Here is a 27,651-nt window from a genome sequence, read left to right as displayed (position 1 = left end):
TATCCTTTCACTATTTCTTCCGTTTTCATCTCCGGTTGAACATCCTTCGATTTTCTGTTGACCTCTGAAAACGTGTCACATTTCTGATGATTTTTTTAAAGTTGTGATTCAACAAAAACAAGATGTCTGCACAATGTTGTTGTTAGAAAACATTTGTATTTCTTTATATTGTGTTTTGACTCATTAGGAGTCCTGTTTGTGTCTGAAGTATTGAATCTGAGTCCAGTATTGCCTCTGTTGTGACTCTGCTGTTGGTCTCCACCACCTCCTGAGGCTCATTTCTGGCTCTTCACAGCTAAAAGCTTCTGATACCAACGTCCTGCTGCAGCCAGTATTCACACCATGAGGTCGGTCGTGGTCCAGACACAAGAACAATGAGCTGGAACTCACTGTGGAGTTGTGGATTCTCTAAATGTTCTGATGTCACATGGTGATCACAGATCTTTACCTTCACCCGAGTGGGGTCTTTAACTCAAACCACAATACTTCCCTCACACAAACCAAAGGTTAATCCCAGCAGTGACGTTTAGAAGCTTGAAGGCTCGAACTTTAATCCAGATTATAAACCCACCTGTCCTTCAAGGATTGTTCTGGAGCGAAGTGACGATGATGTTGATATTTGGGGAACTATTCTTGGCCCATTATTGTTTTTACACGTCACCGTTACGCTGATGATACCGTGTTGTATCCGTCCATGACTCCAGCTGATGTTCCCTCTGTCACATCACTTATAAACCTGAATGGCACTCGTGTTATTTCTCACATAGAGAATTCCTAAAGCCGGCTGTGTTATCGAAGCTTATATATCTTATCTTATCTTATCTATTCCACGCAGCATCACATGCGACTCTCTGAGGTTTCTACGTTTCCTTTCCCCTGTTAAAAGGTTTGTTTAGTAGTTGTACTCGTGTTGAGGGTTAAGAACAGAGGATGTCCCACCTTGTTAAGATCTATGAGGCAAACTGTGATTAATGGATAAGGGCCATACAGATACAATTTGATTGATTAATTGATGATTTGTTTTGTCTCTAAAGCTCTTTGTAAACTTGTTTTTCCAGATTGTTATTATTAATATTATTATTTTCTTATTTTAAATTAGGTTGAGACACTTGTTTTCTAACAAATACAACACTCTCGCAGCTGAACTGAAGGATGTGAACTCTGGATTAGCAAACATAGCATATTAAATAAATCCAGTGTACAAATAGAAGCTGAAGGTAAATGCATGTGACGGGACTGGTCTTCAGCTGAGGATGGGAACAGAGCCACTGGTTCCTCCTCGGTGCGAGGAGCTGCTGTGGGCTGGAGGAGGAGGAGCGGGTGGGGCCTGGCTCTGGTCACTGACCGGAGACTCTCCTGGATTTGATTCGGCTGTGATCAGACCGCATGTCTGACCCAGGGGTCCGTCTGCTGCCGGGAGCGAGCTGCACTCATCCCCCGTCACATGTGACAGATGGATGCGGGGCCGTCGTCGCGCAGGAGGATGAAAACATCGAGGTTTTTCTAGGCTGGTAACGGGAGCAGCCGCTCGGCCCTTTCTTTATTATAGGGACGAGTCATCCGCGGTTCGCTATGTGAAGATCGCCCGATAATTCTCATCTCGCGATCCTGACGAATAATTATGAACAACGCGCAGGATATGTCGCCGGATTTCGTGTTGATGCGCCTGGTGTCCGCGGCAGAGGATGACCGCCTGGACGCAGAAAACGGGAATGTGCCGCCGGGAGGAGTGGTGCCGGGGCTGGGGAAGGAGGTCCTGGCTCACAGCGGCGTCAAGGCGGGTTTGGATATAAGCCGAGATCCGACGGCGGGCGTCGAGCATCCCGGGGGCCGCCTGAACAAAGGCCAGGCGAGCGGGGAGGGCACGGCTGCACCTGACAGCGGGCTGCCGGAGAGCAGAGCCCCGCTGTCCGCGCCTGCTCCGCCGCAGAGCCCCATGGAGGCCCAGGGCTTTGACTTCGCTCCCAGCCCCGGCCTCCGGCCTCAGCTGCTGGTCTTCTCCAATATAATGCGGAACGAGGAGGGGATTTTAGAATTGGACCGACGGAATCAGCCGAGGGATGCGGTGGGTTTGGAGCAGAGCCCGGGCTCCGGCTGCTCCGGCCCGGCTGTCAACAACAACAGTCCCGGGGACTCGCAGCAGGAGCGGATCTCCGTGTCCGCGGACATGCAGGGAGCCGCGGAGCTGTGCCGCCGGCATCGACTCATCTCCACCCCGCCCGAGTGGCCCTTGTTGTCGGACAGATCCAACCCTCTCACCGTGATCGAGTCTAAATGGGGCTGCGCCTCCAGGGACCGAGAGGGAGCCGTGTTCGAGCTGGCCCGGCGGTTCGGGGAGCTCGGGGTCGGCGCGGTCCCCAAGATGCTGTTTAAAGCCGGGGAGCTCCCGCAGTGCTCGTGTCAGGGTGCACACGGGCCGGGCGGAGGGCGAGTGGAACCCGGGGGTGACCCCACAGAGACCAGCGACGCTCTGTTGGTGCTGGAGGGGCTGGGGAGCGGGGATGTTGCCGGCCTGGGCATGGAGCAGTGCCCGGAGGACGAGACGGACGACGAGACCGGACGCCGCGAGTTTCTCCTCAACAGGAAAAGGGAAATAGTTCAGAAAATGTCCGGGGCTTTCTCCATCAGCAGCTTCCAGGCGGAGCTGAGGCGGCAGGTGGAGGTTCTGGCCCCGGCGGCGGCGACCCAGGTGTGCAGCCTCCACGGGAGCGCGGCCGGCCGCCTGGCGCAGGTAAGCTCCGGGGACTCCGAGGTCGTGGCGCAGGTTTCAGCCATGTCCCCGTCACCCACGCCGGTCCAGAGCTCCCCCTGGGCCACGAGTCCGAACCTGAGCCAGGCGTCGACCCCCCGGAGGCGCCCGGAGCGGTGCGCCAGCGCGCCGCGGACTCCCACGGGCCGGGCGGCGGAAAAGAGCCTGAAAGTTCCGGGCAAGTCCAAAAAGGGCTCGTTAAAGATCCGCCTGAGCAAACTGTTCCGGACTAAAAGCTGCAGCGGCTCCAACCACCTGCTGGACAAGAGGCCCTCGGTCACATACTCGGTGTCTTCAGCCGGGAGCCTGGTGGACATGGCGAGCTCTGCTGGAGCCGAGCAGGACGCGGACAGGTGAGCCCCCCCCCCCCCCCATGACCTGTAGCATGTAGCATGTAGCATGTAACATGACCCTCAGCACTGTCACAGGCCTGATGTGTGCTGTGACACTGACTGAGGCCTGATGGTCTTACCTCTCAAAGGAGCAAACACACATTGTACATGTATGAAGCTCTATCATGTGAACTTACTGTGACTTCCCTCCAGAACACACAGTCCAGAAGTTGTAAATAAGCTTGAAAAGATGTAGGTCAGGAGGTATAAGAACCAAACAAAGGTCCATCCTCCTAAAGGTGAGAAGTGTGTGAGGTGAGGGGCCTTTAGAAACGTTTTGAAACCTGATGGAGCCTCAACATGCTCCGTCCTCCGGTGGATCGGAGGCTGCCTCCTCTCAGGTGTCCAGGAACTCGTGCTTTCCTGCTGCAGAGACTTTTCAAGCCTGTGTCCTCCCCCCCCACCGCTGCTTCGTCGGTATTCACAGCAGCTCGCTGAAGGAAGGGATTAAAAAACACATTCAGAAGTATTGACCACCAGAGCTGAGAGCATCGAACCGCCGACACACACACACTCGTACTCAAAGAGTTAATTTTCTGAGCCTCTGCAGCTACTAACACTTCTTCTCCGCACTCTTCTTCTTCTTCTCCTCCTTCTTCTTCTGACTGTGTTACTGTGCGTCCTGCAGCCACCACCAGCCCAGACTGACCAGGGCCCACAGTGCCTTCTCCCCCGCCTCCCTCTCCGCCTCCCTCTCTGCTTTCACTGGTAAGATCTGTCTCCCTCACTGACGCTTGCTTCCCTCTAACTTCACCCAAACCAGAGGACAAAAACAGGGATTAGCAGGGATTCGGATGTGGACAGACTGCGTTTAGATGTTGTGGATGTAGCCTGTGAACCATCAAACGTCATCTTTTAAAGGTCCAGTGTGTAGAATGTAGTGACATCTAGTGGTGAAGCGTCATGTTGCAGCTGAACACCCCTCACCTCACCCTCGGCTTCCAAACATGACAGAGAACCTGTGGTAGCTTCAGTTGTCATAAAAACTCAAAAGGGTTTTCGTTTGTCCAGTCTGGGCTACTGTAAAAAACATGGCTGCCTCCGTAGAGACGACCCGCTCCTGATGTAAACATAGAGTAATTAAACCTAAAGGGCACATTCTACGTTAAAGAAAACAACAATTCATACGATTTAGATGAAACACACACCTGGATCTTACACACTGGACCTTTAAGGTAACACACTTGTCACCAGTCCGACTGTGTAACTGGTGACGAGGCCTGCTTCAGCACAAAGGGCCTGTGGGTATAGAAGGTGAGGAGGTCTGGAACTCAGCATCACCTCCATCGGGCTCAGAGACTCGTCTCCTGTCCCACGTTACTCTCCAGCTTTTACTAAATTTGCTTCTTGAAAATTGTTTCGATTTTTCTCTGTAGTTTGACGAACACATGGGGCTCAACCACCAATTAGACAGAAACATTAAAGCAGCACTGGCGGTCCCATCGGAGGCGGGCCCGAGTTATTTGAAATCCTTCAAACCCAAAGTCCCGTACAGCACCACAGGCTCATGTTTACCCGCCCGGCCGCGGCCTGTGATGTTTCTGGCGGGCGCTGAGGAGACGATGGAGGCAGAGGTGTCATGTGGGTGAGGCCCGTTTCCCCCGCGGCCGACGAGACGCTTGGGATTTGACTCGTGCAACATTTGAGTTTGTTTCCCTCGCTGCAGAATTTCACTTTAGTAAACAGTGAATCTGCAGCATCTCAATTAGTGAGGATGATGGGATGTTCGTTCTTTTTTTTTTTTTATTGCCGTGATTTAGGCTGATTAGCTGGGTGTAATTTTCCATAAACATCCTGCCTGCTGCAGCTTTAATGGCTCTCTGCAGCAACAGGAGGCAAAGACACAGAAACACCAACCACTTCTTCTTTACTCTCACTTCCCTCTTTCACTTTCCCTTCCTTCTGTTTCCCTTCACTGCTTTTTCTCTGCTTCTCTCAGGTGAGACTGTTTCTCTGGTGGACGTGGATATTTCTCGGCGAGGGGCGAACACGCCACACCCGCCCACGCCGCCCCCTCCTCCACGCCGAAGTCTCAGTCTGTTAGGTACCTTTCTCGCCTTCTTCCTGCTTCTCCCTCTCTCCTCCTCTTCTTCATCTGAACACACACACACACCCAACAGCGTCATATGTGCAGTGAGGAAAATGGCAGCAAGCAGCTTAAGTTACAGGCTTTACTGGAGAGGAAGCGCTGCTACTTTCTCTCTTAGTCAAATATTGTGTTCGTCTGTCATTTCTGGAAACTCGGATGCAGAGCAAGTTTTTTGTAATCTGCTCTAATCTGATTGGCGGAGCTTTGAAAGGTCAGCGGCAAACTACAGATTGAATTTGAAATCTGGACGCAAAGACAAAGTCGACGGCGAGGTGGCAACGGGATCAGGGGAATGAAAACTCAGGGACTCGTTGATGCAGATGTTTGACTGACAGTCTACAGCTGAGTAAAGGGAAGTCCAGACTCCTAATGCAGGCGCCTGGTCCCCAAACAGAAAGGAAAACCACTTGACGTGTTAAAACTATATTACTAACTATCAGGGCTTTGGTTCATCCCCTCATTTCTAATTTCAGGACCACTCTCTGACCTTTTATCGCATCTTTTCCTTTGCTCCGAGCCTCTGATGTCTGCTGACCCACATATGCAGCAGCCTTAAGCACCGTGTTGGATTTCTTCAAAAGCTGAAGATGGAGATATTCTGTGTTGTTATTGCCGTGAACACGACCAATGAAAAACACCCAAACCAATAACGCGTTAGTTTGTCGCTCAGTGCTTTCAAAGCCCATTGGCTGAAGACGTGAGATCAGATCATTCATTTCAGAAAAGACGTCAAGAGTTAGGAGCAGGAGGAAGCTGCGTTTGTTTTCATTGGTGGATTAAGGTTAGGGCTGCTCTGCTGAGTATTTGGGGCAGCGTGTGTGTGTGTGTGTGTGTGTGTGTGTGTGTGTGTGTGTGTGTGTGTGTGTGTGTGTGTGTGTGTGTGTGTGTGTGTGTGTGTGTGTGTGTGTGTGTGTGTCAAAATAAAGTGCTGTGTGTGTGTGTTCAGAGTAATGAAGGAACATGCGACAGTTTGGTTCACTGAGGTGTTTTTGATTGTTTTTGACAACAATGAAGTTCAGGCTTTCTGTCTGATAGTGTTGAAAATGTCTTCCTTCCTTCCTTGTTGTTTTTCATTTGTTTATTTGTTCCTGCCTTCCTTCCTTACTTCCTTCCCTCCTTACTTCCTTCCCTCCTTCCTTCCTTGCATCCTTCCTTGCATCCTTCCTTCCTGGCGTCCTTCCTCACTCTCTCCTCTCCTTGTTGTCCTTCCTCCAGATGACATAGCCGGGCCTCAGCCTGGGCCTTTCCTAGTTATGGGCGCCTCCCTGCAGTCCCTCCCCCTGCCTCTCCCTCCTCCTCCTCCTCCCTCCCACGCCACCATCCAGCACAGTCTCAGCCTCAATGGTAAGACCCGTTAGGGGGTGGGTGGGTTGGGGGGTGTTGACCATCTCCTCCTCAGTCTCATCTGAATTGACTAAATGATGGCTTGATTGTAATTTGTGCCGTGTTGATGTTAAAACCTCCTCAGACGGGACTTTTAAATGTTTTTGTTTGTTTAGACGCCTTCCTCCGGGCCCTCCCTCATTCAACCCCATCACCGGTGGACGCGTTACCCCCGTCCAGACAGGCTCCTCCCCCTATGCTCTGTGCACTGCGGCGGTCTGAGGCCAGCAACTTCACCGCCAGTCTGAGGGAGCTGGAGAAGGTAAGACGGGCGAAGTGAGACCCAATCACGTCACTGCAAAACTGTCACAAGTTCCCGCTTCGGAAATGTGAATATCTGCTAATATTTCTGTAGTAAACTGAGTAAACAAAAAGAAACCTCACATGTCTCCTTTAAATAAATCACCAGTTCTAATAAATAGACTTTAATTAAATTATCAAGGTCTCAATCTTACTGTGTAGATGATGTGTGTTGTGACTTGGCACTAAGTAAGACTTGTGCTGGTGTCTCCGGCTGCAGTGCGGTTGGTACTGGGGTCCGATGAACTGGGAGGACGCAGAGATGAAGCTGAAGGGGAAACCGGACGGATCCTTCCTGGTCCGAGACAGTTCAGACCCCCGATACATCCTGAGCCTCAGCTTCAGGTCGCAGGGAGTCACGCACCACACACGCATGGAGCACTACAGAGGTGAGACACACACACACAGACACACACACACAAACACACACGGACACATTATAGCAATTTTCAGACATGTTGTGGAAAATGTCTAGAAGATTGGGTCTGGACACAGAGTTTCAGTACGTCACTTCTTCTGGGGTTCACACAACCTGTCGTATATTTGAATGTGGAGCTGCAGTCTTGTGATGGAGGTGAACGGGAGAAGCCTCTCAGTTAATATGTTTAATATCCTCCAGATCCTCTCGAGTTAACCATATTTAAACTCGTCCGTATCATATCATACTCACTACATGTCCAAATATGCTCATTCTTAATGGAACCACAACATGAAGCTCTGGTGTGTGTGTGTCTCACTGGTCTCACTGGTCTCACTGACCATGAGACTGTGAGACACAGACTGTTATGACTCCACCTCATCATACCTTCTACTACACAGGGTTCGCACTATGACCTTGGTTGCTAAGGCAACTGGCATTGGGGAATGAGCCGGCCGGACGCTACGAGACAGTTAGAGAAACACAAAGCACGGATTTTAGTCAGAGATCTAAAGCCTGAAGACACGAGGGAGGAAAACATTCCTTCACATTTAAAATTGACCAGAAAGATGTGAAAAGAAAGTAGGACGCAGGGAACACGTATGTTTGACCACAGTGTTCACACATGTACAGTTTGTTATCAATTAGGAATTAACCTGCAAGTCTCTGGATTGTGGGGAGAAGCCACCAGAGCTGGCAACGGTGAATATCCTATCTCAGTAAATACAGCAGATCATCTCTGGATGTTTTATTTATGGAACAATGTGCTCGAGGAAGAGATTAATTTTCCTGTCTCGAGACACATTGAGCTTTTCAATGAGGGAGTTTGTTTTTCAGCCTTTTCCTGCAGGTTTCTCTGGGTTCACATTCGATAGAGTGAGTTACACACTTCTTCCCTTTTCCCAGATCTTTTTTACCGTTGTTTGTGCTCCTGTGTCGTGAAGGCTTTTATTGTGCGTGACATCCAGTTGAAGTTCTGCAGAATCGAACGTGCTCGCTTGCGGAGTAGTCGTATGTGCGAATGTTGACATTACTGCACGAGCAGTTCTTGTGCCTATTATGAAATATAAACCTGGTAGCAGCCCTGACCCCCCCACAGGCAAGATGCAAACCTAACAGGCCTGAACCTGATGTTTGAACCCTCTTGCTGTGAGGCAGCGGTGCAAACCGCTGTACCACCGTGGACTATTATTTACCCAAACCATCACATCTACCTGAACTTTATCTGTACCATAAAGTGACCTGAACCGCTTTCTCAAAACCAGATGAGGTTCTCACTTTACCAACATGTCCACAGTCAAGACGGGTCCTCACAAAGATAGAAGTTAGAACAGGAGTACACACACACACACACACACACACACACACACACACACACACACACACACACACACACACACACACACACACACACACACACACACACACACACACACACACACACACACACAGACAGACAGCACATGTATATACTTGTACTTCTTTACATTCAGCTTGTTCACAGCAGCAGATTAACTGTGTTTGACGGACAAAAGCAGTTTTCAGTCAAATACTCGACTAAAGATTTGTTCTGATAATCGTGTCGATGATGGAGTGAGTGATTGTTTCCTGGTTCCATCGTCACTCAGCAGATAAACAGTGACTGAGTGATTTATTAGATCAGAGGCTCCCAAAGTAAGACTCTGTAAATATCAGAGGAAGTCGCCAGACATCAGATGTCACATGACTTATCAATAATAATATTCATTATAATGCATTTGATTCATATAGGGCTCCTGTTCCATCAAGGCGTCATCGTTTTCAAAGTCAAAGTTCTACTGGTTGGGCACTGTTGACAGACAGCAATTCCACGAGTCCGAGTTTCACACGAGCACAGAAGCAGCATGAGCGCAGGGAGAAGAGCTGAAGCTGGAGCGCAGGGAACCTGAGTGCAAGCGACAAAATGTCAGAGCACAAGCAGGGCCATTTAGGGCGAGTGGTATTTGAGTGAAAGCTTTTAGAAAATCTACAAGTTCTGCTCTCAAACTGAAACTGAAATAAACGGATTTTAAATTTATTATAACACTGAAGGAAAAACCGCAGTTTGTCCTCATCAGCTATTTTGCATTTATGCTTAAAAACAACTTTTCAATGATTGATGAGAACTGGCTGAGGATCAACTTTACTGTTGATCAGGAAACGCTGCTGGTTCATTTAATCTATAGTCTGCAGTGATCTAATCTACAGAGGTGTAGACATTCAGATTGTTTTGTTGTGTAAAATGTGACAACTTTCAAGAGTTTAGGACAGAATCCCTAAAGTCCTCAGAGTTCAAAATCGACTTCTCTCCGAAGCGAAACTCTAATTTTAGTCAAGAATATTTCATGTTTCTGTGATAACAACTTTTAAAAAGTCACATTCGTCACTTTTGATTCGGGATCTTCTTCACAAAACATCGTGAAAACAATCCGAGCGTAAGAACAGGACAACAAGAGAACAGCGTGAGACCAACTGAACAAAACAAAGAGTCCGTAAAGCCACGAGAGAAGAGAGAATAAACACAAACACGACCTCAGAGCGAGTCAATAAGGTCACACTCCAGAGCTGAAGCATGAATAACGCTCACAACGCCACATGTGTGACAAACCAACAAGGTGATTCACACACACACACACACACACACACACACACACACACACACACACACACACACACACACACACACACACACAAGGACCTACAGAAACGGGGCTCTACATTAATGAGTCATCATCATAAAGCTATAGAGTCATGCCTGGAAACACATTCATTATTCAGACGCTCAGCCTCGACTGACACAACATATTCACATCAACACGATCGTGTCTGCATGAACGGATTGAGGCTCGACTAGATCGAGAGCAGGGGGGCTTTGAGATAAACAAGCTCTGAGCGAGTCCACACTCACAGACACACACACACACACACACACACACACACACACACACACACACTCACAGACACACACACACACACACACACACACACACACACACACACAAACACACACAGTTTGTAGCCACGTTAGCACCTTGATCAGTCCTGCTGATGATCACTACTCTCTGTGTTATTTGAGATCAAGCTCTGCAGACAACTGCTTCACGAACAGACCTGATATGTGGGCGAGACCCCGAAGGCACAAGGTCCCCCCCCCCACAACAACCAACAGACCGACCAACAAACCATCAAACCCACAAACCAACAAACAAACCATCAAACCCACAAACCAACAAACAAACCATCAAACCCACAAACCACTCAACAAATTCACCAAACAACCAACAATGAAACTATCCCACAATCAACAAACAAAAAAGCTGACCTGGGTGAAAATAAAACCTAAATGACCTGTGAATCAACTAAGATATTAACTTCAGTATCTTATATTTTAATATTTCACATGAACACATACAGTAAAATATATATATATATATATTTTATAGGGATTATTTAAATGTAGTTGTTAATGAATTGTGATCAATATATTAAACCCAGCGAGATATTTCACAGTTCAACCTCCACAACTGTCTTTATCTCCTGTGGTGGAAAGAAGAAATGTCGACTTTATCCATGACGTCGACATTAAAGACGCTTGACTCGCTCCCAGAGACGAACAGGTTCCAGGAAGTTGAGGTCATTTCGTTGTAAATAAGCAACAATTTTCATTTTTTGCGCAGCTCGTCCTCTTAAAGCTGTTCCAGCCTCTGCTCACACGATCTAAGGGAACATGACTTTGAACGTCCTCCTCCAAGACATTTGCTTTGACACACACAGAAAACTGTAAAGATGCCGATGTTTCATAATTAACGTGGGGATGATTTATATATGATAAAATGCTGCGTACGACACATAAAGAAAAACATTCCTCTCTCTCTCTCTCCAGGGACATTCAGCTTGTGGTGTCACCCCAAGTTTGAGGACCGCTGCCACTCGGTGGTGGAGTTCATCGAGCGAGCCATCATGCACTCCAAGAACGGAAAATTCCTCTACTTCCTGCGCTCCAGAGTCCCAGGTAAAATATAGGTCGTATATCCTCGTGCATCAAAAAGGGATGTGAGCTGGATGTGAGACGTGCCTGAGAGACGGAGGAGAGGAGGAATATATCTGATTGTGTGTCCGTGCTGCATCGTGTATGATTGTGATCTGGTCGTAGCTGAGTGGGACCTGCATCTAGTGAAGGTGGAGCTGCTCGACCAATCAGGAGTCAGTCTCAGCCTGTTCATATCATCAATAACTAATTCAAACCATTAGAACGAAGCAGAAACATGAACAAACTACTACTACAGCTACCGGAGATGTTCCGATCACATCTTTCCTTCCTGATACAGATTCCGATTCCTTTAAAAACTAACAACTTTGTGTATCTGACGTCATTTAGCAGCTGTACACAACTCACCCCGTATGACGTGTTACATGGCTCAAGTTAAACCCTTTGAAAAGCAAATACACACAGAGAGCAATAAAGTAGAACTTCTTTGATCATTTTATTTGTATTATATAAATGTAAATAAATCTAAGAATACACAACAATTACTTCCTTTGAATGTCAGTTAAAGTTCAGCCAATCAAGAGCTCTTAAACAGTAGGAAACACATTTACACAACTGGAAATCAGAGGAAAACAGGGCAGCAGGAGTAGATCCCAACGACACCAGATTATTGTTTAACAGGTGATAATGTGTGTGTCTGTGTGTGTGTGTGTGTGTGTTTCAGGGCTTCCTCCCACTCCAGTTCAGCTGCTCTATCCCGTGTCTCGCTTCAGCAACGTGAAGTCACTACAACACCTCTGTCGCTTCTGCATCCGACAGATAGTTCGCATCGACCACATCCAGGAGCTTCCACTGCCCAGGTACTCGGCTCCTGTCGGTCACTTGCTCGTTTAGACACCATCCTGATGTTTGTGTGGTAAAACGAGACGGTCTATTTATAAAAACACCAAACCAAACCTCGGCCTTGTTCAGGGAAATCCCTCAAATCAGATCTTTAGCACTGACTCTACCTGCTTTGATAGAACAAACGGATGTTCACGTGTCTGTCTTCCTCTCTGTCCAGACCACTCATCTCCTACTTGAGTAAGTTTTATTACTACGACCCGGAGGAGGAGATGTACCTGTCAATCAAGAGCATCCAGAGGGTGGTGGGAGCCGTGCAGGAGGCGGAGTCACAGACGTAGCATCAGAGATTTTCTCAGCTCAAGTGAGTTCGTTTCGTTTTAGCTGCTATGATTGATTTGATTGATTTATAATAACAGAGTTTTCTTCAGAATTTAACTCAGGTTTAAAGGAGAGAGGAAAAAATTCTTCTTCTTTCATCCTTCAAATGACTGATAACATTCCTGTTCTGAGCTAATTAGCATGTGGCTAACTGTCCTCCTGTGTCTGCCCAGGTTTCTGTGTGGAGGACTGATCTGAACTGGTCTTCCAGCATCAGCCGATCCCAGTCCCTGAAAATCTCTGTGTCCGGTTGGACGGGGGACAGAACCGCCTCTCTGTTGATTTGGACTAATGAAAGGAGGGACAGTGTTTCCAAACTGAGGTTGTGCCGTTGCCGAGGACTCCGACTCGTCTGCGGAGGGACGGCAGAGACGTTCTCGCCTGCAGACATGTCGGTGGAAACGAAAGGAAATTTTGAACTTGATTTGCAAATTTCCCCGAAACCTGCTGAACTGGACTCTGAAAACACAAATGCACTGGTCAGTTTTTACAACTGTTGTTTGCTGCCGTTTTCTTGTTTTTCCTTCCATTCTGTCAAGATGAGTGATCCTGGATTAACCGTCGCCCTCAGGACGGATACACACACGAGGCAGGGCCACGCACACGAGGCAGGGCCACACACACGAGGCAGGGCCACACACACGAGGCAGGGCCACACACACGAGGCAGGGCCACACACACGAGGCAGGGCCACACACGACCATCGCCGAGCACTCGGACAGTCGGCGCGTGTCGCAGAGATGGAGGCTGAGAGAAGTGTGTTTGACAAAATCAAGTTTCCACTGTTCTGCAAAATGACATGATGGATTAAATTAAATCAGAACTTTATTCTGCTTGTCACACCAGCTGACCCTGACAGATGTGATGAACTCTTCATAACTCCTCAACCTGAAGTTCATTTGTTTCTTTATCGGCTGATCAGACTGGATTTCACTTTCACTCTGCTCTGATCAGACAGCAGCGCCTGATGCCTTCGTCCTGCTCATGGTATTTTTCAGAAGCTCCAGACGCGGCTGTCAGGAACGTTTTTTACAACAATCAATGAAATACGCCAAATTAAAAATCATTATTTATTCAAGTCCACTTCACCCGTGTCTCCTAAACACTAAGTCTTCATCCACACTTAAAAACACATCTACCCTGCTATAGATTCCTCCGGCGTCCACACTGCTCCACAGATCTAGGGCCTGTTTTAGTTTGAAATGATCATTCACCCCCAGGTGAAGTGACTCTGCAGCAGACACAGGTTTTATCGGCTCTGGCCGGGATGGAAACAGGTCACTCAGGTGAATCTGCAGCGAGGTGAGAGAGCGCCTGCGTTTAAAACCCCTCGTACACTGAACGTCCCGATCGGGTGACGTGAGTCTGACCTGGGTGGGTTCTACCTTCAGAACATCTGGTGTCACTGGAGAACCCTTCAGTCCGTCTTCACGTCAGCCTCCAATCTTTATTCTTTTAAAGAATTAGTTTTGTTAATAATAATAATAATAATAATGATAATAATGATAGATGGAGGTATTTAACTCTGAGCTGCTTCGTACATCACATCCTACACTGACACCACCAGAGGGAGACACTTGATATCTGAGGAATTCTTTCCAAACATTTAACTCCACAGTCAACAGAAAGAACTAAAATTCACTTTATATATAAAACTAGGTTTTTAACAGAGCTACAGTGGCGTAGAGCAGATTTATCTTTTACAGTGAAGCAGCTCATTGGGACTGAAGGCGGGAGGATGAAGGAGTTTTGTAAATAAACATCAAATCTTTGTTGAGACATTGGTTTGAATTTGGAGTTGATGCATCGGGAGGTTTTGAGATTAAACCCAGATGCCTGATCTCTTCCCATCGTGCCCTGCCTCATGGAGTGTGTCCGTCCGCTCGACGCTCTCTACCTGTCGGTTTTATTTGTTGAGATGCCCAGGTGTATTTTGTTCACTCTGTTTCTCAGTTCCCTGAAGCTGCAGCGACCCGCTCAGCATTTTCAGTAAAAAAGAAAGAGAAGAAAAAGACAAATAAACGTTGGTATGTGTCGTAATTTTTACTTTTGAATGTGTTTATGGTGAAATTGATTTTTTGAAATGATGAGTTGGTTGGAGTTTTTTCTTCTTCACATTTAAAGTTTAAAAATATGAAACTCTAGAGGGTCCATCAGTAGAGTTCATATCACAAAACCACATTTCAATTCACTAAAGATCCAGATTTTTATTTAGATCTGCACCAAATCACACACTCAGAAATATTCACTTCTGTTAATATGCTGTATTTTTCCAAGATCAATGAATAATTCTCTGAGAAAAATGCTGAAAAACAAACTTCTTGGATCCGCCCCCTGATCCTCAGCCGAACCCCCCAAAAAAAGAAATTAAAACAAATTGAGCATATCAGAAATATATTCCCTCGAAGCTGAAAAAAACTTTTATGTTTAAAAACTAAAAGGTTTTCACCCCCCGTCCATTTGTTTTACACAAAAGCAGGAAACCTGGTGAAGGATGTGATGTGCATCAAGTTGGAAGTTGGACCATATGTTAAAAACATTTGGGCTCTGAACAGATGACATTTTGGAGACGATGTTACAGCAGACGTTCATGTTAGGGACATTTTTCAGTAATACAGAAACTTTCTTTGGTCCTGGTCAGATAGTTCAGGAGCTGTTGTCCTGCTTCATCAGCTCCACCACGGAGGTTTGTTTGTTCGCAGGATCACACAATAACTACTCGTGAATTTATATTTATTTTCTATAACCTTATTCCATAGGTCATCATCTTCCTTGATTTCTCAGAGAATAATTCATGGATCTTGATTTAAAAAATCTGACATATTATATTTGGTGCAGATCCAAATAACACTCAGGATCTGGTGACTTTCAATGTGGTTCCCCGAGGAGACTGTTGGACCTCGGTGCAGAGCCGAGCTCCACTGAGTCGCTTTCGATTAACTGAGTTTCAGCTGCAGGTAAGTTTGGTGTTAATTATCCAAGCAACAGCACAAACTATAGAGCGGCCACCATGGACATGAATGTGAGATATAAATGCAGCTGTGATTTTCATATCTGTGAGTTAACATCGTGAAGCTGCGTAATAGTTTTCCTCCTTTTTTTAAATCCGTGATTTCCTTTTACATGTTTAAGGCTGAGAACTCTGCAGCTGACGCCTCGGCTGGTTCCAGGAGCCTGTTAAGTGAAGAAGTGAGATATCCCAGTTAAATTATGCAGCTCTTTCTCTCTGAGGCTCACCGCTGAGGAGCCAGGGGAGAAGGTGATAGACGGAATCTGCATCCTCCTCCGCAGCACCGCAGCACACTCGAGGTGAGGAGGGAGAAAACGCTTCGGCTAAGAGCAAGACTCTCGTTTCCCAAGCACTTTAAAAAACGCTCGCCGTGCGGCAGGACGCGGCGGGAGCAGCAGGGATGTGAATAAGGTCAAGTGCACTCTTTGGGAAGAAGCCTGTATGAAAAGGGCCACATGCATTGTGGATGTGAAAGGTCCAGTGAGAAAGAGACTGAAGTGCTGGGGGCCAACTGGGAGGATTGTTGACGACAGATGGGACTGACGCTCACGACTGGAACATCTTCACTGAGGCACTGACAGAGCTGGGATCATGGCAGACCTTGTTTGTTTGTTTGTTTGTTTGTTTTGTGACATAAGACTAATCTAGAGAAGACGAGTCTCCAGTGTTCAGAATCTGATCCGAGTCAGAATTACAATAATCTTCACGACAGAGAACAACCACCTTGTTCTAGGCGGATTATATTGTGTTCAAAAATGAGCCTCACCATCATTTTAGTGGCTTATGAACAATAAGTTCCAAGATGAACAACAGTCGAAGATTAAAATAATGCCAATTAAATTGCTTATGCACAAACACACACTATCCTTATTAGGACTTTGCATTGACTTCCATTCATTGTGGCCGGCCTAACCCAATCTTATCCCAAACCTTAACCACGACCAATTCATGACTAACCCTAAACTTAACCTAACCACAACTCTTATCTGATCTCTGACCTTCACCAGGACGTCAGAGAAGATGTTGAGCCTCATTAGGACCGAGCTTTGGTCCCCATGAGGTCCACTGGTCCTCAACTCTTCAGCTGCAGATGATTCATCTTCCTCGGTCTGACTCCTGGTTCTGGGTCACGTCAGATTCTGACTCCTGGTTCTGGGTCACATCCGATTCTGACTCCTGGTTCTGGGTCACGTCAGATTCTGACTCCTGGTTCTGGGTCACGTCAGATTCTGACTCCTGGTTCTGGGTCACATCTGATTCTGACTCCTGGTTCTGGGTCACGTCAGATTCTGACTCCTGGTTCTGGGTCACATCCGATTCTGACTCCTGGTTCTGGGTCACATCTGATTCTGACTCCTGGTTCTGGGTCACGTCAGATTCTGACTCCTGGTTCTGGGTCACATCCGATTCTGACTCCTGGTTCTGGGTCACATCCGATTCTGACTCCTGGTTCTGGGTCACATCCGATTCTGACTCCTGGTTCTGGGTCACATCCGATTCTGACTCCTGGTTCTGGTTCACATCCGACTCTGACTCCTGGTTCTGGGTCACATCCGATTCTGACTCCTGGTTCTGGGTCACATCCGATTCTGACTCCTGGTTCTGGGTCACATCAGATTCTGACTCCTGGTTCTGGGTCACATCCGATTCTGACTCCTGGTTCTGGGTCACATCAGATTCTGACTCCTGGTCCTGGGTCACATCAGATTCTGACTCCTGGTTCTGGGTCACATCAGATTCTGACTCCTGGTTCTGGATCACATCAGATTCTGACTCCTGGTCCTGGGTCACATCAGATTCTGACTCCTGGTCCTGGGTCACGTCAGATTCTGACTCCTGGTTCTGGGTCACATCAGATTCTGACTCCTGGTCCTGGGTCACATCAGATTCTGACTCCTGGTTCTGGGTCACATCAGATTCTGACTCCTGGTCCTGGGTCACATCCGATTCTGACTCCTGGTCCTGACACAGGATTCTACCAAACTCCCTCACAACCAACCAGATGAGATTCAATAAAACCATGAATCACTGTTTGAAAATCATCAGAACAAATAGACAATTTAATTCTAGACTTTTATTATAAGGAGCAGTTAACGGTGCAGCTACTCGCAGCTCATTGGTCCGCCCGGTTGTCACTCCGGTTTTGGCCGAACATCCCCCTCACGCCTCTCATTGGCCGGAGCTCACGTCAATCAGCCGAGCTCCTGCTCCCATTGGGCACTCGTCCGTTCAGGGATTTTACACCAGGGAGCCGCCTCCGCCGAACACAACCTCGACACCCCATTGGCCGAACCCTCCTCCATTAAGTGACGCACATAAACGCCGCGTTTTGATTGGTCGCCTTGAATGTCAATCACAAAGACGCCCGGAACCGATTGGCCACCCTGGCCGTCACTCAGCGCCGCGCCGCCCGCGGATTGGCCGCGCGGCGCGGGGCGGGCTCCTCCCCGGGCTCGGTGTTCGAGGCTCGCGGACAGCGAATGTCGTCATGAGCGGTGGGTAGGAATTCAAACATTGGTGTTTATATCTGTTTCTACTGCGCTAAACGGGGATTCGACACCGGGCCGCGGCGCCGGACGCTATGCGGCACGACCCGGTGGGTTTACCCCGGGACGCGGGCGGCTCCGTGCACCGAAATAAGCCTCGCACTTCCGGGAAGGGGGCTGCCTCTTTCTGTAACGTTATCAAAGAGTTTGCAGCTAGCTAAGTGTGCGGCTAGCGGGGCTAGCGGGGGGCTAGCGGGGCTGAGTGTGGGGCTAGCGGGGCTGAGTGTGGGGCTAGCGGGGCTAAGTGTGCGGCTAGCGGGGCTGAAGTAGCTGCTCCAGGACGCGGACGTGCGTTCCCACTACACAGAAACACAGACTGGTTTTAAAGTAACGATCCCAGTTTGTGTTCGTTGAATGCAGCTGCACACGGACACAGTTAGCTCGAGCTAGCTGCTAGCCGCTCGAGCCAGCCCCAGTGTTAAGTCAGTGATGCTAGTTAGCTCCGCTGGCTAACGTTAGCTGCTCCTGCACAGCCAGGTCTGTGTGTGTGTGTGTGTGTGTTGGATGGCGGCGCCGCTGTGTTTAAGGCCGCGCTGTGTTTTATTCCGCCCCCCCCCCCCCCGTGTGAGGCTCAGAGGCAGGACTCAAAGACTCAGGACTCAAACACGCACAACCTCGTGTAAACGTAGGAAAGGTGGACCCCCTCTGCGGCTGCTCTGGAACCAGCAGCCCCAGTTTGTTCCTGCATGTGAGCCAATGGGCTGAGAGGGCTGAGCTGGTTCCTCACTCCTGTGTCAGGGCAGAGTTCAGTGTTGACAGCTGATTCCTCCCATGACAGACAGCTGATGGTTTCCCTGTCAATCATATTATTATTGTTGTTAATACACTGGAGTCGCAGAGCTGAGCCTTGTGGTTTCTTTCCTGTGAAATCTGATAGTTGCTGATCCAAACCAAGGTGTTAACGTGGAGGAAGTGTTTGTCAGAACCAGCTACTGGACAGAAGGATGCAGTTCAGGGTGGAACAGGTCACGTTCTGGAGCGGGGGGGACGGATCCACTTTCCCCACTTTCTTTTAACATTGCGAAAAATAAAAAAACACATTCACTGATTTCTCCGAGAATAATTCACGGCTCTAGATGAAACCACCAGGACTGATATCTACGAGTGTGAGTTGGTGCAGATCCAAACTGAAATCTGGAGCTCGGGAATTGAAATGTGGTTTCACTTGTTGGCGGAGGGTTTGGTTCTCGTATGTCTTTCGCCCAGATTGTCTTTGAGTCTTTGAGTTTTCTGGAAAAAGCCTCGAGATGAAGCTGTTCTGTGTTTTGTTTTGCTTTCTTTTTTAAATTGCAGTGAAGTTTTCTTATTGAGGAGACGAAGGCTTTGTGACTCAAGTGCAGTTGTGATACTTCCTCAGCGTGTCTTACAGCTGGAGTGGGCTCTCCTCAGCGGTGTCGCTGGTTGCCAGGACAGTGCTCGGTGTTAGTCATGTGGTTACGTGTCACCTGCTGTTTCATCTCAAGTGTTTGCTGCCTGTTAACACACCAGGAGCGCAACTGATTTTTTAACAAACACTGATATTTCACGTTCAAGATTGAGGACAGATGTTGAGTTGAGCCTTAATATTCCCACCAGGCAGCGGGGAAACCGAACCGAAGCAGACAAAGGGCAGAGGTTTAATTTGTGCATTTGTCTGATGCAGGTGAATTTCTTTCAGAATCTACGTATTTTAAAAACCTGTGATTATATTTTGTGTACAGTCTATTTTTCACTTTGTGCATTAAGCCCAGAGTAGGTCACTCGTTGAACGACACATTAACAGCCTCAGCCTGTTTGTGTTTACTGGAGATTTACCCAGCTCTTAAACCATTGGGCATCCTGCCCTGACTGACCTTATGCCGACTGTCTTAATATAATCTAATATGCACAGTGAACTTCCTGCCTTCTCTTGTCATAATGCTTTTGACCACAGTCCATTATTGTATTTCTCCAGAAAGCATCTGAATCATTGCCAGTAGCTTGATATTTGTTTGCTCATATGTTTCCAGGACCAAACACAGCAACTCTCCACTCAGTTAACTTCATTAGAACTAGTTTACTCTGTTTCTTGTTATTTTGCACGTTTCCTACTTTATGGACCCATCCAAATCCCGATGCACACAGTTCTACTTCATGTTGTAAAGATCTAATGCATCAGTAGGTTTCATACACTTTAAATTCTGTACAACGGACCGGTGACCTCATCTGTGGTTAAGATAAATAGGCCGACATCACTATTTGTGAGTTTATGCCGTTGTTAGCACTGGTGACCTAGTAGTGTAACTGATGCTGTTTATATATCAGGTGTTTGTGGCGCTTTCTCCGATCTGTTTGTGTTGTGTAGGAATGTGATGTTGTTGAACAGCCTGAATGTGACTGCCGTGTCTGTGCTTTCCAGAACAACAGGACAGTATGGCCACCACTGTTGCTGTCAGTCCCAGTGAATACCTTCAGCCCTCCACCGCCTCCACACAAGTGAGTGACGGCCGGATGTTGTTCACTGCTTCTCTCTCTCTCTCTCTCTCTCTCTCTCTCTCTCTCTCTCTCTCTCTCTCTCTCCTGCGTTCGTCACACTCTGTCAACTCATGATCCACGTGTGCACGCTGTGGCACCGGAGGAACATTTTTTGATTTTATTTAACGTCCATTTGTTGATGCATTTCAAAGATGTAGCGTGATCTGACATGTTAAGGCAGATTGCTAACACATTTACTCCCTTAGCAGTCCAGTTTCCACACTAAAGAAAATAATACCAGCTTTGTGACGCAACACTTATCTGAGCATAAACGGTTTTGACCTTAGGGAACAATATCTGGTACAAAATAATCTTTTGGAGCTTTCACAGGTAACTTCAGCTTCGACTGAAGATGTAGTGGGAAACCCCAAAAGACTAAGTGGACCTTTGAGTCTAGAATATTTTGTCAGGCAAGACTAAAAGTCATCTTGGATTTTGGTCACTGGAATATTGTGATAAACGTTAAAGAGGGAGAACACAAATGTCTGAGTCAGTTGCTCCACAGTGAGTCCCAGTGAGTCCCAGTGAGTCCCAGTGAGTCCATGTGAGAGTGCAGCAGAAAAATATCAAGAAGTATTGATGACGGATGCAAAACTGGAATAATACAAATATTGTACACTGAAGCCGGTGTGGCTGTGCTGTACGAGTCTGACCCGGACAATCTCCTGCTGCGTTCTTCATATGTGAAAGGTAAACTCCAGAAAATGTCCTTTTGCGAGTTGATGTCTGGAGCAACTGACTCGGACAAGGGATCATCTCAGGAGGATGTATCCTGAGTTCAGTAAAGTTCATGTCGGTGTCACTCAGCCTGGTCAGAGGCTTTTTCATCCTTGGTGATGGCTCAGGTACATGAAGATGTCCAGTGTAGATAAAGTGCTTTAAAATAGCTGGAGCTGACATTCACGTAGAATGCTTCCTTGTCCTGCAGCTTGAGGATCACACACATGGACGACAGAGGGACACGAAACCTTTGCAGGTGGAAACTCACATCTACTACACCCCAGGCAATGACACTGTATGTGCTTCTCATCTCTCACCATCACCTTATCTCCCTCTCTCAGTGTTGACCTGTTTCTGCTCAGGTTGGTTTTAATGCCGACTGTGTGAGTAGCATCTGAGTTGTGTGATTGTGTATCTGCCTGCAGGACACCCAGCCCTCTCCTCTGGCCCTCCTGGCTGCAACCTGTAGTAAAATTGGCCCTCCTGCTGCTCAGGCTCCCGTCACATCTCCTCCAGCGCAGCCGCAGCCTCGCAGGCTCCTCCCTATAAAGCCGGCTCCGATCGCCCCCGCTCCGCCCAAGAACCTGGGGTTTCTCTCAACCAAGGGCAATGTTATCCAGCTCCCTGCCGGCCTGGGCTCCACGGCCCCTGGGAGCCCCATCGTCCTCACTATCCAGCAGAGCCCGGCTCGCAGCAACACTTCGGCCCCCGCCAACATCCAGTACCAGATGATGCCGCAGATTCAGGGCTCCCAGACTATTCAGATGATGCCGCAGGGGGGTCAGATCCAGCTCATACCCGGCACCAACCAGGCCATCATCACCACTCCAATGACTGTACCGGCCCCCGCGGCTGCCATCGCTCCGGTCACGCCACAGAAGACTGTAGCCATCAAGCCGTCTCCTAAGTTGCGGAAGTCGAACAACTCTGCTGCAAACATGGTGCAGCTGCCCAGCGGGCTCACGCTGCCGCTCAACGTGGCCACGGGAGAGGTGGGTGGGACTCAAATCATCACAGAGACGGCCACTCTCACCCCTGGAAAGGGACGACGAGGGAGGAGGAAGAAAGTGGTTCTGGCTTCACAAACTCCACTGTCTCATCCTGCACAGGCCGCCTCCCCCCCCCCGGAGCAGATGGAGACGATCCTGATAGAAGCTGGCGACAACATCATACAGGTACATCTGCGTGCTGCAGCAGAAAAGCTTTAGAAGAAATGAAATCCCCTGTTTTTGTTACTTTCACCGGCCACTGCTGCAAAACAAATATCCAATGTTGTGTCGAACAATGTTAATGTTAAGTTTCTGGACTTGTAGGGACCAGTGGCTTCCTGGGTAAGACAGTTTCTTTCTATAGTGTTCATATTAGGACCTCTTCATGTGTCAGAGTCAGGTGTCAGTCACTCGCCAGTTCAGATGTAAGAGTTGATTTAAAGCCTAAAACCTGAGCATCACACTCTCTTCTCCTGTGTCTGTGCATCCAGGCTGGCAACAACCTCCTGATCGTGCAGAGTCCTGGGCAGCCGGCTATGGTGCAGCAGGTTCAGCTCGTGCAGCCCAAACAGGAATCTCAAATGGTTCAGATCCCGCAGCAGGCGCTGAAGGTGGTGCAGGCCGCCTCCGCCACTCTGCCGCCCGTCCCACAGAGACAGTCGGCCCCTACGAACCTGCAGGTCACTCCCACAGATCCATCGCCAACACAGGTATCCGTTCACATGCGCTCTTAATGTGACAATTTACCGTTTGAACGCATTGACCGTGAGTGAGTTGGTGTGTTGATGACTTTTCTAACACGCGGCAGAGGCGTAACTGCACACACGATGAAGACTCCGATGAAGATGAAGAGAGCTTTTGGTGATAAAGGGCCGATGCTGGTGTCGATGTGATGTAAACAAAGCGGAATCTCACGTTTGGTTCGTGAGATGTGAAACATGAACTCCAGAGAAAGTCCGGACCTCATTTTGTGGATATTCTCCGTAGTTCATGTCTGAAAACGTCTCCGTTACATATCGTTGCTTTCATGTTGTTTTTTTGTTGTTATTAAAGTATTTATCCATTTTCTCTCCTCAGATCTTCTTCAAAACAGCGTCGGGTGATTGGCAGTCAGTTCTGCTCCAGGACTCGGTCTCCACAACAACGACCCCCACCACGTCGGTCGTCACCACCACGACTTCGCCGCCGGCCGGCACAAAAAGGACGCTGGCGGGGGGGCGGAAGGAAAGGACTCTGGCAAAAATTGCCCCGGCGGGGGGGATGATGGCGCTGAACCCGTCGCAGCTCCCCTCGGCAGCGCAGGCGGTGCAGACGATCAGCATCAACGGGGTCCAAGTGCAGGGAGTTCCTGTCACCATCACCAACGCAGGGGGTGAGTGGAGGAGCGGGTGTCCAGGTCGTCACTGAGTCAGTTCATTTGCTCACGAAAAACATGGAACCAGAATCATTTGAGTTGTTGAGTAATCCTGCTAAAAAACTAAGGAACAAACCAGCCATTCATCGCACGGGGGTCATTGTTTATTTATAAAAAAGGTCGTAGGGACATTTTATTCTCTTTGAAAATACAAATCTCACAGTAACAAAGTAATCGTGATAATTCTCCTTACATGAACATAAAATACACAACTTAAAAACACACGTGATGAAATAAAACGTTGTGTGTTTAGTTCCGATGCATCATATTAACAAATACTACAAGTGCAACATTTGATTGTCTAGAATCCGGAGAGATTTGAATCCTTTCATTTAAAAGCAAACTCCATCTGTTTGGAATATTTTGTCAGCCCATTACTTTCATGTGTCAGTTTTATGTCAATGTTCATTCATCATTGATTCGAGTTTCTGTCCAACGTGACGCCGGCTCTCAGCTGGTCGTCTCATTAGAGGATCTTGGCCGCTGCGTCTCTCACACTGCGTCTGTCTCCGTGTCCTTCAGGCCAGCAGCACCTAACCATGCAGGCCATGCAGGGCGGAGGGCTCCAGCTGGCGGCGCAGGGCCAGGCCGCCATCCAGGTCGACCAGACCCTCACTCTGGAGCTGCCCGGTCAGCCAGGAGAGAAGAAGCGACGCATGGCGTGCACCTGCCCCAACTGTAAAGACGCAGACAAGAGGTCAATACAGTTTATTACAATACCATAGATTCTCTCGTCCAGGTTTTTAGGGGGGGATGTGGTTCTGGAAGAAACATTTAATAAAGAGAAGAGAACGAATATTTAGAATGTCAGAGTGAACATTATCAACTGGAGAAGTGATTCCTGGACAGATTTCTGTTTGTACCTTTAGATTTTAAAGTTTGACCTTTTAAACGGTTTATCTTGCTGACTGTGCGTCTGTGTGCTCGGACACGCTGCAGGCCCGGGGAGGTCGGGAAGAGGAAGCACATCTGCCACGTCCCCGGCTGTGAGAAGACGTTCAGGAAAACGTCGCTGCTCAGAGCTCACGTCCGGCTGCACACCGGCGAGAGACCCTTCGCCTGCAACTGGGTTTTCTGCGGGAAACGCTTCACGCGCAGTGACGAGCTGCAGCGGCACGCCAGGACGCACACAGGTGCTGTACACAAGTCTGTAATTGTAATGGATTTTGTAATTTAAAAAACACGATCACCCTCCTCACTGTTTGTGTTTCCCCCGCAGGAGACAAGCGCTTTGAGTGCAGCCAGTGTCAGAAACGCTTCATGAGGAGCGATCACCTGACGAAGCATTACAAGACGCACATAAACACCAAGAACCTGTGAGCGCACTGTGCACTCAGCGTGTACACAGACAAACTCAAGACTGTGTTAGTGGAGCTGCAGAGGGGACGAGACGAGGGGGGACTGAGACTTATCCCATAATGGGAAATACTCCAAAAACCAGTCCCCCATATCTCCTCTCAGTCCTCTAGGGCGCTGTGTAGTGTGGTGTACAAAGAAATCCTTTCTGATGGACTTCAAACTGACCCAGCACATTTAATAATAGTAGATTATTTTTTGTTTGTTTTACTTTTGCCTCTGGTCCGAGCGGAGGCCAGAACCAGCGACGACTGAACGCGTGAACTGACTCGAAGAGGAGTCTCCAGACGCAGATGCATAACTCTGCCTGCTTATTTATGAACTTCCTTGGTAGAAGAATAATTCAGACTCCCACACCTGAGACTCACGGCTTCACCAAGAGTTTCCATCGCTTCCGTTTGGTTTTTTTCTTCCCCACAAATCATTCTCCACTTTTTGTTTTTCGTGGAACATCGGGAACTCTGACAAATTGGCTGTTGAAGAAGCAAAAAAAAAATTGGACGCAGTGTTTTATAAATTTACCAGAAATATCTTTTACCTGGAAATTCTCTATTTGTGTTTTAGCAGAAGTTTTTTTTTTTGCTGATTTACCCAAAAAAAGTTGGGGACCACAAGACCTTTTCAGTTTACATTGGCTATTTTTAAAGTGTGTATATGCGTATTATTATACATAATATTAATAATGATAATAAACTATTTATATCTTTTTTTCATACAGTTGTTACAAATTGATTTGGAATAGGATTGACATAAAATCGAAAAAAAAGACTAAATGAGAAAGTTGAGAACGAGATGTAAAAAAACAATAAGAAAGAAAGAAAAGTTCTAGAATCAGTCGAGAGGAAACGGTTCAGAATGATTTCGGACTCTGGAAGAGTTTCACCGTTCGGGGCCAGAAGTCACGGTGCCTTAAAAGTTGTCATTAACGTTTTAAAATCATTTTTCAAACACACCACAAACCAAGAGATTCTGGACTTGGATCGGTTTGGTGATGACCTGGTGAAGAGCAAAGTTCTGAATGTGACAAGAAGGTGGAACGAATTTGAAGGATATTAATGTTACAGGCGGCGACTGGACCCAGACAGTAAAAGGAAACGTAGAAATGTAGATTGTCCTGCGATCACCTGTGGAAAATACCGTCTGGTTGCTGAAGTTTCCGTGGCAGCGTCGTGGAGAAAGTTTCAACTTTGAATTTCATGTCTTTAAAAACAAGTATTTTAGGCTTTTGTACAGGCTTGAGTTTTAATTGGAAAATAGCAGAGGACCTGATCCTTGTGAAACACCTGACGAGAGAATTCTCAGTGTGTCCCGATCAGCCGCATCACAACCAGGTTGGGATGAAACGTCTCAGAGCAAGGATCGTATTAAACGTGTTCACAGGGCAGATTAATAACCGGTGAGAGTGAATGGATCCAGGTTGAAGTTCTGTTTCATAGATTTAACACGTGTGGCCACTGTACTAACAACCTGTCGCATATGAAACTACAGCATGTGTACTACCTAAAGTTCTCTACGTTCAGAGAAGCGCTGCAACGATGTTCAACTTTCAGTGTAACGTCTTCATCTCCTGTGGAATCCAGGGCGACGGGGCTGCGTTGGCCCGGTTCGAGTTCTTAAAAGTCTGAGCGATCAGGTCCAAGTGGCCTCTTGAGGCTCGTTCAGCTAAGTTCAGTGAGATGTTACCGACACGCTCTCTTCCCTCTGACACCAAGTTGCTCCACAGCAGGTACGCGTCTGTCTCGGGCATCGTATGTCTTGGTACCAAATGTTCCACCGGATTCACCAAATAGTTATTGATTCAAATAAAACTTTCAGATCTTGTTTTATCGAAGTTCATCGACGGCTGCTTCCGTGAGGACGAACCAACGGGACACCCGATTCTTTTAGTTTACCGAAAAAGTGTTTCAGTATTTTGTATATTTTTAAAAAACATGTTTATACTCCTTTAAAAAAAGAAAAAAAACTAAAAAAAACTAATTTGGTAGCTGAACCAAATGATTCCCAGTCCAACCGACTCCTCGTTTAAACACAATTCCAGGGTAACTGCTCTTCTGCTTTATCACAGTATAGTTTTCATTGGGTGATTTGTAGCCTATGCATTGCTGTAAATACGATGGGATTTCCAACTCTTTGCTCTAACTCGACAATCATGTCACAAGATGCAAAAAAAAACAACAACACAACAACAAAACGCTTTCTCAGGCCTCAGTTTGTATTTGATTTCTTTTCCAGCTATGTGATAGCTTTAATTCTGACTTTTCACTCTGATGACCAGCATTAGGCCGACTGTACAGTATTCACATGTAACTTAAATATCATTTGCTTTATAGCAAACAAACTGTTGCTTATATCGTTTTTTGATATAATGAAGATGTTCTCTAACAGGTCCTCAGTCAGTTTGACGCTCTCGCTTTTTCCTTTTTTGTCCAACAAATACAGCGACTTATTTTATAATAAGCTTTTTGGTCAAATGAGCTCGGTGCCGTGAGACAGCCGGCAGTTGAGTTTTCACTGTGGCGTGTTTTAATACTGTGACATGCGTGTGCAATGGAAGGTGCAGCC

At 47.5% G+C, this 27,651-nt stretch overlaps 2 protein-coding genes across 6 annotated transcripts; both read left to right on the top strand.

The window, feature by feature from the left end:
- Nucleotides 1-1,158: 1,158 nt before the first annotated feature.
- On the top strand, nucleotides 1,159-14,601 carry socs7 (suppressor of cytokine signaling 7). 2 transcript variants are annotated; one of them, XM_034600381.1, is made up of 10 exons: nucleotides 1,159-3,093; nucleotides 3,767-3,849; nucleotides 5,081-5,185; nucleotides 6,446-6,574; nucleotides 6,730-6,875; nucleotides 7,134-7,302; nucleotides 11,233-11,361; nucleotides 12,062-12,197; nucleotides 12,401-12,544; nucleotides 12,735-13,165. In XM_034600381.1, the coding sequence occupies exons 1-9, from the start codon at nucleotides 1,622-1,624 to the stop codon at nucleotides 12,519-12,521; spliced, it is 2,490 nt and encodes an 829-aa protein (XP_034456272.1). In that variant the 5' UTR covers nucleotides 1,159-1,621; the 3' UTR covers nucleotides 12,522-12,544; nucleotides 12,735-13,165. The 2 variants fall into 2 exon arrangements, with proteins under 2 accessions (XP_034456272.1, XP_034456355.1); XM_034600464.1 differs by lacking the exon at nucleotides 6,446-6,574 and having other exon boundaries at nucleotides 12,735-14,601.
- Nucleotides 14,602-17,989: 3,388 nt separating this feature from the next.
- Nucleotides 17,990-25,804, top strand: sp2 (sp2 transcription factor). 4 transcript variants are annotated; one of them, XM_034600860.1, is made up of 9 exons: nucleotides 17,990-18,066; nucleotides 20,495-20,571; nucleotides 21,756-22,322; nucleotides 22,440-22,505; nucleotides 22,811-23,029; nucleotides 23,397-23,691; nucleotides 24,256-24,430; nucleotides 24,673-24,866; nucleotides 24,953-25,804. In XM_034600860.1, the coding sequence occupies exons 1-9, from the start codon at nucleotides 18,060-18,062 to the stop codon at nucleotides 25,051-25,053; spliced, it is 1,701 nt and encodes a 566-aa protein (XP_034456751.1). In that variant the 5' UTR covers nucleotides 17,990-18,059; the 3' UTR covers nucleotides 25,054-25,804. The 4 variants fall into 4 exon arrangements, with proteins under 4 accessions (XP_034456751.1, XP_034456482.1, XP_034456566.1 ...); XM_034600591.1 differs by having other exon boundaries at nucleotides 21,756-22,505; XM_034600675.1 differs by having other exon boundaries at nucleotides 18,063-18,167; nucleotides 21,756-22,505.
- The last annotated feature ends 1,847 nt before the right edge of the window (nucleotides 25,805-27,651 follow it).

The sequence above is a fragment of the Hippoglossus hippoglossus genome, chromosome 1 (assembly GCF_009819705.1).
Source record: "Hippoglossus hippoglossus isolate fHipHip1 chromosome 1, fHipHip1.pri, whole genome shotgun sequence".
NCBI classification, from domain to species: Eukaryota; Metazoa; Chordata; class Actinopteri; order Pleuronectiformes; family Pleuronectidae; genus Hippoglossus; species Hippoglossus hippoglossus.
The sequence above is the reverse complement of the archived record's forward strand: the minus strand, read 5'-3'. Positions and strand labels throughout refer to the sequence as shown.

Coding starts and splice junctions, on each gene's coding strand:
- sp2 (XM_034600591.1), top strand. Junction 24,431..24,672: donor TGTAAAGACGCAGACAAGAG/GTCAATACAGTT, acceptor GACACGCTGCAG/GCCCGGGGAGGTCGGGAAGA. Junction 24,867..24,952: donor GCACGCCAGGACGCACACAG/GTGCTGTACACA, acceptor TTTCCCCCGCAG/GAGACAAGCGCTTTGAGTGC.
- socs7 (XM_034600381.1), top strand. CDS start 1,622: ATGAACAACGCGCAGGATATGTCGCCGGATTTCGTGTTGATGCGCCTG. Junction 3,850..5,080: donor CTCCCTCTCTGCTTTCACTG/GTAAGATCTGTC, acceptor TGCTTCTCTCAG/GTGAGACTGTTTCTCTGGTG. Junction 6,876..7,133: donor GTCTGAGGGAGCTGGAGAAG/GTAAGACGGGCG, acceptor CTCCGGCTGCAG/TGCGGTTGGTACTGGGGTCC.